General features: G+C 36.5%; 1 protein-coding gene across 1 annotated transcript in view; it reads left to right on the top strand.

Annotated features, from left to right (window-relative positions):
* The first annotated feature begins 21 nt into the window (after positions 1-21).
* Positions 22-10,753, top strand: part of LOC107554490 (UPF0676 protein C1494.01-like) — a 58,400-nt gene continuing 47,668 nt past the window's right edge. The window contains exons 1-3 of the mRNA XM_016236995.1: positions 22-285; positions 381-505; positions 602-668. Of these exons, the coding sequence (XP_016092481.1) occupies positions 133-285; positions 381-505; positions 602-668 (345 nt within the window). The 5' untranslated portion in view covers positions 22-132. The remainder of the gene's footprint in view (positions 286-380; positions 506-601; positions 669-10,753) is intronic.

Genomic DNA, 10,753 nt, shown 5'->3' on the forward strand with positions numbered 1-10,753 from the left:
CAACTATTTAGTAACGGACTTTGCTGCATTGATTAAGAGAAGCGAAGATCCTCTGTATTTTCTACAGAATTCCTGAAAGAATTTAAAACTTATTCCTTGTCGTTTTGCTGTCTCGAGGAAAAATAACTCAGTATGGAGATACCTGTCGTAGATTTCAGTGCGTACGAACTGGAAAAGACAAATGTATCAGTTCTTAACTTGGAGAAGTTAAGTGAGGAACTAAGAAAGGCCTTTACCGAGGTGGGATTTGTTTATCTGAAAAACTCGGGCATAAATCAGGACGAGGTTTGTCATTTTTTACTCGTTTGTTACGAGAAGTTTACTTCGTTTGTAGGTGGCTGGCTATTATTATTATTATTATTCTGTGTCAATTGTTTCAGGTGGACAAAGTCATGGGTGCTTCAAAGAAGTTCTTCTGTTTGCCAGAAAGCATGAAGAAACCTTTCAGCAGGGGCACTTTCTCATGTAATGGAAACCACGGCTGGATTTCTGTAGGAACGGAAAGGCATGTCAGATTCTTCTAGCTTCAGAAGCATTACTGCTAAAAATTCACGAATGATGGAGAAACATTTGAATGGTTTTATATCTTGTCTTATCACAGTTTGAATCCTCGATGTCCCGGTGATCTGAAGGAGGCGTTTAATACAGCATCTTTGTGCTCGGATATCGTAAATATCTCTTTCTCCTGTTAAGTCAGGTGATTACCTTCTGTCAAGGTTCAAAGATTCTTACGGCAAAAAATAGATCCTGGTTTAAGTGAAATTTTATGATTCTTTTATGTTTAAAAATGAAAATTAAGTGCTAATCATCCGCACATAATTGGTGAAACTAAGATAATTTAATACATTGTAGAGAAACATAATGCACAGTCATTTACTTTTAAAGTCACAAAGGATACTCAAACAAGCAAAAAAAAGAACAATCCATACCAATTTTATGCTTGGAATTGGATTTCTGTATATTTTATAAATGTATACATTGTTTATAGCAGAACACTGGTTGAAAACCATGATACCATAACGAATAAAAAAAAACCCAGCTTAAAATATTTCACTGGTGTTGCAGCAGAAATTCATCAAAACATTAAGAAACACTTAATGTAATTCAATGTAATGTAATGTAAAACCCTTGTAATTCAATCCAGGATTGACTTTCAGCTGAAACTAAAGCAAAAAATATTATATTCTATCCTATATTCTTTTCATTGGAAGTGCCATGCAATAGGAATGCTGAATTATAGGGCATTTAACTTGACATGAAATGTGTAAGTTGGCCAGGTAGAATATCAAATGCATGTAAAGAGAAATTTATCCTGTGAGGTTTGGCCATGTTTGTGCAAAGACTGACAAGAAATTTACAAGAACAATAAAAGCACAGTTAATTTATCTAAACACAGTTTCAAGTACAATCCCTGTCCTCACAAACTATCTGCACCTTTGATAAGAGAATGTGGACAGAAGTGTGATTACAGAATTATCTACAGAATTCTGTTAACCATTTACATACTTCAGCAGCCTGTTTTGAGATACCATAACTCAATATTTTATGTTTGAGAATACCACCACAATTTGTTTGATTGCTTCAAGGAAAGCCAAGGTCTTTGCTAAGAGACAGTAAATGGTTCTTTTGAATGTGAGGATGGAAATATTTGACACAACAGACAAACGCATTACAGACACTGAGAAGAGCTTGAGCTGCTAAGAATGTGTGGGGAGGTCTTACTGGTGATCTTGTGACATAGGCTGCAGAAGGTACTGCATTCGCAAAAAACAAAGAAATACAATGATAGAAAATTATGGGCCCAAATGCCTTTGAAAATTGTAAAACAATTACACTGACCTTTGGCCTGCACTGGAGGCTCTGTTTTCTGTGTTTTCAAGTCAAGTCAAGTCAAATCACCTTTATTTATATTGCACTTTTAACAATACAGATTGTGTCAAAGCAACTGTACAGCATTAATTAGGAAAATATTGTGTCAATAATGCAAAATTATTGGCTGAGAGGGCTGAGAAATAAAACGGGGGGTCACGTGACAAGAGTGATGCGGGAAGACTGGCACTATATGATGGCGGATCCAAAGCACAACTTTTGTTAGTAAAACTTTCATTTATTCGTTTAATAGCCTATAAGTGAGTGTCTTTGTTGCTGGGTTTTCATAAAAAAAATAACAATGAACCACAAACTAAGCATTCGTTTTAAATAAGGGAAAATACCTTATTTATTTGGGTTACAACGTCTATATCCATCTTATTAATTTTGTCAATGCAAGGTAGATGTTTAATATATGCGAATTTGCCATTGTACTATTTCATGGCTGATGTGTTTTAATTAATAAGATAATAAACCACAAACTACAAACTTTTTAAGGTAGCCTGAGGGGAAATCCATAGGCTATTTATTTGTGTTAAACACTAGTAAAACATATCCTTTTTTTTTTGTTAATAAAAGTTCAAAGTTTAATGTTTTTTTGTTGTTGTTTTTTTCGATTAATAATAATGAGCCATAAGCATGCATTTAAAGTAAGGGGAAAATCCAAAAACCTTACATTTATTCGTGTTACAACGCGGTAACATCAGTCTTATTCAGTGGCGTAGCAAGTCAGCCCCGGGCCCATATGCAAAATATTTGTACGCTCTTTAATTTGTAGTGAGAATTCGCCTCAGTTCAAGCTGCATATGAATCAATTATATTTTCTTCTTTTTGCAGCACAAAATAAACATGAATATTTGAATGCATGTTGAAAAAAATCAGAACAACTTAACACAAACGAATGTCTCATGAATCGATCAATCAGTTTTAAAAAAGTCAAAAGAATGACGGATGCCACATACTTTTTTTTTTTTGGAGGAGTAGGCCTATGGGTGGAACTTTCACATTATATAACATGATTTTATTATCTTAATTTTAACTTTATTCTTAAAATATTATGACATTAATTTTATTTATTTAGTTATTTTTAAACATGGCACAAAAATGCTGCCATATAGGCTATAAACGTGAGTAAAACATATCCTTATTTATTTTCTTAATAAAAGTTCAAAGTTTAATGTTTTTTTTTGTTTTTTTTCCATTAGTAATAATGAGCCATAAGCATGCATTTAAAGTAAGGGGAAAATCCAAAAACCTTACATTTATTTGTGTTACAATGTGGGTACATCAGTCTTATTCAGTGGCGTAGCGAGTCAGTCTCAGGCCCATATGCAAAAAATGTGTACGGCCCCCTCCCCCCCAAATGTTATGGGCTCCAACTCGGTTAACTTAACTTAGGCCCTATTGTTGATTTTTCTCAAGTAAATAAAGTTCCATGAATCGTGACTATTCACAAGCTGTTTTATCTAGGGTAGGCTATAGGCTAATGCTTGGAAATGTTGATTAAAGTTTCCAAGTCCATTCATTATTTGTAGCACGTAAGCCACCTGCAGCTTTGTGCTTGTTACTACAAAGTCTCAGCCTTCTGTCAATTTTATGATAAAATACAAACAAACATTTTTTTACGCTCTTTAATTTGTAGTGAGATAATTCGTCTCAGTTCAAGCTGCATATGAATCAATTATATTTTCTTCTTTAATATTTGCAGCACGAAATAAACATGAATATGTGAATGCATGTTGAAAAAAATCAGAACAACACGAATGTCTCATGAATCGATCAATCAGAGTTTTAAAAAAAGTCAAAAGAATCACGGATGCCACGGACTTTTTCTTTTTTTGGAGAAGTAGGCCTATGGGTGGAATTTTCACATTATATAACATGATTTTATTATCGTAATTTTAACTTTATTCTTAAAATATTATGACGTTAATCTTATTTATTTAGTTATTTTTAAACGTGGCACAAAAATGCTGCCATATAGGCTACTGATTGCAAACACAATTTTTTACACAAAACAAAAAGCAAGTAATCACTCTGGCGCCTCAATGTCCTGCAGAGCGTGCTTTAGCTTCCACTCTCCGCACAAACGATTGGATATGCACCTAACAGCGCTCATTTATCTAGGTTAAATGTTTAAATTAATACAGTGAAATGCATGGTGTTTTATGTCTGTTTATTTTAGGCAAGTCGTGTTGGTTTGAGAAGTCTAAATTGATCCAACATAATTAAGCTGTTGGACAAGGGCCGTGCAGGGCTCTATTTGTTCCCTCGTTGCCCCCAAACTGCCCGGGACCATATGCACCTGCCCTGCATAACCAGACGATACGCCACTGATCTTATTTGTTCTTATCTGTTCATAAAAGTTTTGTTTAATATAAGCGACTTTGTCATTGTAGCATTGTTGATGTTGTGTGTGTGTGTTTTTCATTAAGAGTAATATTGAATAAACCTTAAGAATTAATTTTGTTTCAAGAATAGGAAAGACCTAACGTTAAAGATCAAACTAAGCGCTACAGATGTGAGAATGTGAGATTTGTTGCTGCTAGACGCTCTCGCTCTTTCTCTGCTGTCTGTAGAAATTGTTGTTAATTCTTAATTTGGGAACGGCAGAGACATGTTACAGGTTATAATATAATCCAAAAATCATGGCAACAAATGATTTTTTAAGTCAGTTTAATACGTTTAATCAGTTGAAACGACTTTCACAGTCAATTTGATTCAACTTAACTCATATTTAACCGTTGCTTCTTGTCATTGTAGGCTTAGGTTACTTTTTTCAATGAATTTTAATGAGTATACTAATTAATAAAATGAATATTATTTATTTTGTATTACATATTGTCAGAGGCGGACAGTAACTAAGTACATTTACTTGAGTATTGTACTTTACTTGAGTATTATTTTTTCTGGAGACGTATGACTTTAACTTCACTACATTTGAAAGACAAATATTGTACTTTTCACTCCACGACATTTCTATCAAGACCCTCAAAGTAGAAAGTCGTTAGCAGCTTTGAAAGTCAGTGGGTGATTTTTTTCTTCTCTAAAACGTGACTTTCTTTCTTCAGACATTTTATCAGTAATCACTCTTGGGGAAACAAGAAGAGATTTCCCAGCATTTTTTGAGCACAGATCCGTTCCAAATGTGATATTTATTTACAACAATTCAATAATAAGAAGTTAATATTGTGGTTTATATTAGACACAATATTGTCTGATTTTGCTAAATTGTGTACATGAAAATATTACCTATAAAACCACAGAAGAACTGTTGTGCCTCTCCTAATAAAACACAATAGGTGTTGGACTTGAAGCAGCACTGCACAGACCGTTCTGTGTGTGACATCAAAGTACCGCGAGAGCGATTGGACAGCATTTTTTAAATGTTTGTTTTGATGTCAAATAAGTCTTGCTGTTTTGCTTTTTTGTTAAAGCAGTGTTGCTGTTGTAAAGTTATATAGCTACAGTTGTGTTGCTGGGTTTTAAAGCAGGTTTGATTTTGTTTCTTCCTTATCAGTCTGTATTTACAGCAATTTCACTGTCCACTCTGTTCAAATGTGGATGAATGGCTACACATAGATGTGTCCAGAGCTGTGTGAGATCACTACCGTCCTGCTTCTGTGGGGGTGGGTAGGGGTGTTAAATAATTATTATATATTTTTTGTTTTGTTTTTTCCCCATATGTTTTTAACATTCTAAAAGCTCTTTATTCCAAATATACTACAAGCTAGTCAGTGTATTCAGGAGGTGTACTGTATTGTAAGTATTACATACAACAATAATAAAATGTGCATTGACATAAAAAGCAAGTACTTCTGTACTTTTACTTAAGTAAAAATCTGTCTTTACAACTTTTACTTGTAATGGAGTAATATTTGACCAGCAGTATCTGTACTTTCACTTAAATAATGGAGTTGTGTACTTTGTCCGCCTCTGCATAGCCTATTGTTCATTCATTTATTTTTAACACCGCACCCCGGACTGGATCCGGGTGACTGCAGTGGCCATCTGATCTGGACACAGACGGGATCTGTTGGCTACGGTGACCTCGGAATAAGAAAGAAACAGACTAATATTAGCGTAGATGCCATTCATCTAACGATGTAGCAAGTACATTGGGTGTTATGGGAAGTGTTCCCGGTTCCGGTTGTCCTAATTAATGCAGCCTAAAATTATTTAACAGATTTGAATATTAGAAATGTGTTAGTGTGTTATGTGTAAGCCAGGTTAAAGAGATGGGTCTTTAATCTAGATTTAAACTGACAGAGTGTGTCTGCCTCCCGAACAATGTTAGGTAGGATATTCCAGAGTTTGGGCGTTAAATAGGAAAAGGATCTGCCGCCCGCAGTTGATTTTGATATTCTAGGTATTATCAACACGGTTTTCAACCGCTCCATGTGCTCTACTGCCTAAAAGAGAAGATCAGTATGTTAGAAAGTGTTGAGGTGAGAGAAAATTAGCTTCAGACATTTCCATTATGTTTTAAAAAGAGAATATTTTAGTGACAACAAAATCAGCATAAGAAAAAAGCAGTGCACCAATAAACTTAATCATATACTCATTTAAAAGTGTGGGGTTGGAAATATTTTTAGGTTAAGGTTTAGGTTTTAGGTTAAGGTTTATGTTAAGGTTTTTAAAAATAAGTTTCTTAAGCAATAAATTATGTGAAACTGTGATACATTTTTCTCTAGGATTCTTTGATAAATTTAAGTTGAAAAAAAATTGAAATATAAATCTTTTGTAACAATATAAATGCGTTACTGTTGTTTTTGAGCAATGTAATGCATCCTTGTTTTTCTTTTTGAAAAAATCTTTAAATATTTACTTAAACTATATACAGTATACAATAAAGTATTTACTTCTTTGAATAATGGTAATGTAATTGGGGGTAAAATACAACATGGACAGGTTTTATGAGATTTACCTATGAACCCAGGTCAGATAGCAACAACATCTCTTAATAGTTCTTAAACAAATTAAGAGACCACTCTGTGAAGGGCACATGAATCAAGCCAAGTACAAGGTTGTCCTGGAAGAAAACTTGCTCCCTTTTGCTCTGACAATGTTGGATCAAACAAAGCCAAGCTGCTTGAATTTTTATGCCAGGAGTGGCATAAAGTCACCCAACAGTAAAGTGAAAGACTGGTGGAGAGCATACCAAGACACATGAAAGCTGTGACTGAAAATCAGGGTTATTCCACCAAATACTGATTTCTGAACTCTTCCTAAGTTTAAACATTAGTATTGTGTTGTTTAAAAATGAATATTAAAGGGGTCATATGATGCGATTTCAAGTTTTCCTTTCTCTTTGGAGTGTTACAAGCTGTTCGTGAATAGATAAGATCCCTAAAGTTGCAAACCCCAAAATATATTCTTTATAAAAGTTAAGACTCGTCCACGCCCTCCTAAAACGCCTCGTTTAAACACGCCCCCACATGTCTACGTCACGATGTAGGAAGATTTGCATAACGCCGCTCAAATGTTCACACAAAGAAAGAAGGCATAACTTTTATTCTCGCTGTAGTGTTGTTGCTGCCGCAGGCATGTCGTGGAGACGCTGTGTTTCGTTGTGAAAGCGAAACTACTTTGTTTGACCTTCCAAAAGAGGACGATATCCGCTTCGTCATGCCTGGAGCTGATCCGTGCTGGTCGCTGAGGAAATACATCAATTTGGCGCTGTGGATCGCCGGATCAGCTTTCACCGTGGACGAAGCGGAGTCCAGCCTGGGGTCGTCACACGTGGTTGCCTCAAGCCCGCCGGCCGCTCCTTCGTCGAATCCGCTGGCTGCACCCTTCTCAAGCCCGCCGGCCGTTCCTCACTCTAGCACGCCACCCGCCATGTGTGATGCTGTGTGTTTCGTTGTGAAAGCGAAACTACTTGAAACTGTTTGGCCTTCCAAAAGAGGACACGACTAGAAATCAGTGGTTAAGTTGTATTTACAACACTGTTCCAGAACAGTTCAACCCAAATATTCAGATGTGTGCAGTGCATTTTATGGAGAACTCTTTCCTGGGAGAGTAGACTACAATGCCGGCTGTTCTGACTCACAGACTGTAAGTACGTTTTAATTTAAAGGATTTGCCACTGATGATTCAAACGTGAGTTTTGAGCAGTGTAGATTAGCGCTTATTGTTTTTCATTTCTCCGATCACAAATGCAGACATGGCTGGACTCCCCTTCGTCCACGGTGAAAGCTCAGATCCGACGATCCACAGAGCTAAGTTGATTTCCTCAGCGATCAGCACGGATCAGCTCTAGGCATGACGAAGCAGATATCGTCCTCTTTTGGAAGACCAAACAAAGTAGTTTCGCTTTCACAACCACTCCAAAGAGAAAGGAAAAATTGAAATCGCATCATATGACCCCTTTAAGGCTTTAACCCAGAAAATGCTGACTGAGGTATGTTCAGGTCTACCTTTAAAGGCAAAACAGAAGAATATACAAAATAATTAACAGCTATTGGCTCATACAAATGACTTTAAAGGGGTCATCTGATGCAAAATTCCCTTTTACATGTAGTTTGAACTGAAATGTGTCTTGGCAGTGTGTGTACACAACGACCCTATAATGATAAAAATCCACCCAGTGCTTTTTAAAAAATCTTATAAATCCAAACCCCTTTCTATTATCAAGCCAATCTCAGATTCTTGGCAGAATGACATAGTTCTGCACAGGCCCCTCCCACGATTGTTGATTGACAGTGGTGTCAGTCTTTGGTTTTTTGAGATGGTCCTCACTGCAGAACACAAGATCCAAGGGGGCGTGGTTGCACCAGATCCAACTCCTCCCACCTAACATATACCTAAACCTACCCATCTCCACCCCCTGATCCCCAAACCCACCCATCTCCACCCCTAAACCTACCAATCTTCAGCCCCTAGATGTGGATCCAACCACGCCCCCTGGATCTTGTGTTCTGCAGTGAGGGGCTACTGTTTTTTTTTTTTTTTATCACAACTCCGCCCTGAGTGAGCTGTCATCAGAGTCCGCCATTGTTTCGATGCCTGAGCGGTTATAGACAAGAATGGCTCCTTAGCGATTGACATGTTTTTTTTGTTGGATGTAATAACGAACATAGCAGTCGTCATTTACTCCCGACATCTGAGGGACTGAAGAAGCAGTGGATTACCTTTGTTTCTGAAGGGAATGCGCTCCCGATCTGCCTAAATGTGTCGATGTTCGCGTGAATCATTTGTGATCTAGCTTCACCTACATAACGGATTTTTTTTTATGAATCTTTGCAAATCGCCTTTCCTAATAATGTGCTGGTTAGCAAGTTTCATGATGAATGCGGCTAAAGTTTACAGTCTCTCAGAGAGCGGCTCGGAAGAGAGGGGCGGGGTGAGCAGAGCTCATTTGCATTTAAAGGAACGTGCAACATAACAGCTTGCTGTAAACAGAGCTGATTTTGACAGGGTAAAAAGGGTGTCGTTTTGCACTACCATTGAGAAATTTTAACCAAAGTATATTATAGATTTTCATTAAGACTCTAGAGAATCATATCAAACTGTCAAATCAAATCCGATGACCCCTTTAATCGTCCAATAAACATATGACACAATTTTTAAAGGGGTAATGAACTGCCTTTTTAAAGATTATTTGGTACTGTTCACTGAGGGTCACTTATAATGTTATCAAGATTTTTACATCAAAAAAATTTAGAACTAATATGCTCTTTTCTGTCCTGTTTTGACCTCCCGCATCAGAACGCTCTGTTTAAATATCCGTGGCAGATTGTAGACTCGGAAGTAAACGCCCACTGCTATGATTGGCTAACATGGTATGATTGGCTAACATTGGTATGTTTGACAGCCTACATCCTTCACAGATGGATGCTGCTGTAATTTAGGTTAAAAACGCATATATACTACATATCAAATGATCTGTAATAACAGACAAAGCAATAGTGACTCACACTTGTTGCGACATTACTGTCGGATCAAATATAGTCAATACAGCATCATCTTTTAGTTTCAATCATTCTGAAAATCCTGCGTTGAATTGTGCTTTGTTTGTAAATGAATCTGCGGTGAAATTAAGTGAACAAAGGACAAAGTGGGCGGGGTTAAACAGGCAGTGATGTAAAAGAAGGTGTTGATCTTCTTCTGCGGAGGCAGTGCTTATTCACACTATTACATCATAGATTTGTACGTTCCACAAGCTGTCATTTTGGCAGATTGGCTTCAATATAAGCTGTTTTTATAGACCAACAAGAAAGTTTTAAGCTCTGAATCTTACAGGATTGAATCTTATTATGTCAAAAGACCAAGATAATTTTGATTTTGCAGTTCATGACCCCTTTAACTTTTAACACACTTAGCCTAGTGCCACCAAGCTCATACACCGAAACATATGACAACAGCACCCTCCCCGGGTGAGTGTAGCATGTTATTAACTAATATAATAACTACAAATATTCTGTGAGAGTCGGCAACAATTGACTTAAATAGTAAACTATGTAAAATAGTAGATAAAAGTAAATATTAAATTTCACAATGAATTAGCCTATATCAGAAGTTATGCTAACAGTCGAGCATGTAAGGTGAATGTGTTGTATTTCAGTATTTGCGGGGTCTGCTGTGGACCAGTAACATTGTTTAAAACCCAGCTCTGACAGACTATAGTAAAAAAAAATGTTTTTTTTTTTACTGTTTTCAGCACCTCTTTATATAGTGTTCTCAATCCCCATAACCCCCCCCCCCCCCAACACATACATACACAAAAAGAAAAAGCTCACTGCTTTTGACTGAATAACTTTTTTTAATAAGGATTAATTTACATATTCCAGTTATACAGTGTACATGCAGTGTTATACATGTTTTACATTTGTTTACTTTTTCAACTTCTGTATCTGAAAGCTACTGTTAAACCTATAAGAGC

This window comes from Sinocyclocheilus grahami, unplaced genomic scaffold, assembly GCF_001515645.1.
Source record: "Sinocyclocheilus grahami isolate Dianchi unplaced genomic scaffold, SAMN03320097.WGS_v1.1 scaffold503.1, whole genome shotgun sequence".
In the NCBI taxonomy this organism is placed as follows: Eukaryota; Metazoa; Chordata; class Actinopteri; order Cypriniformes; family Cyprinidae; genus Sinocyclocheilus; species Sinocyclocheilus grahami.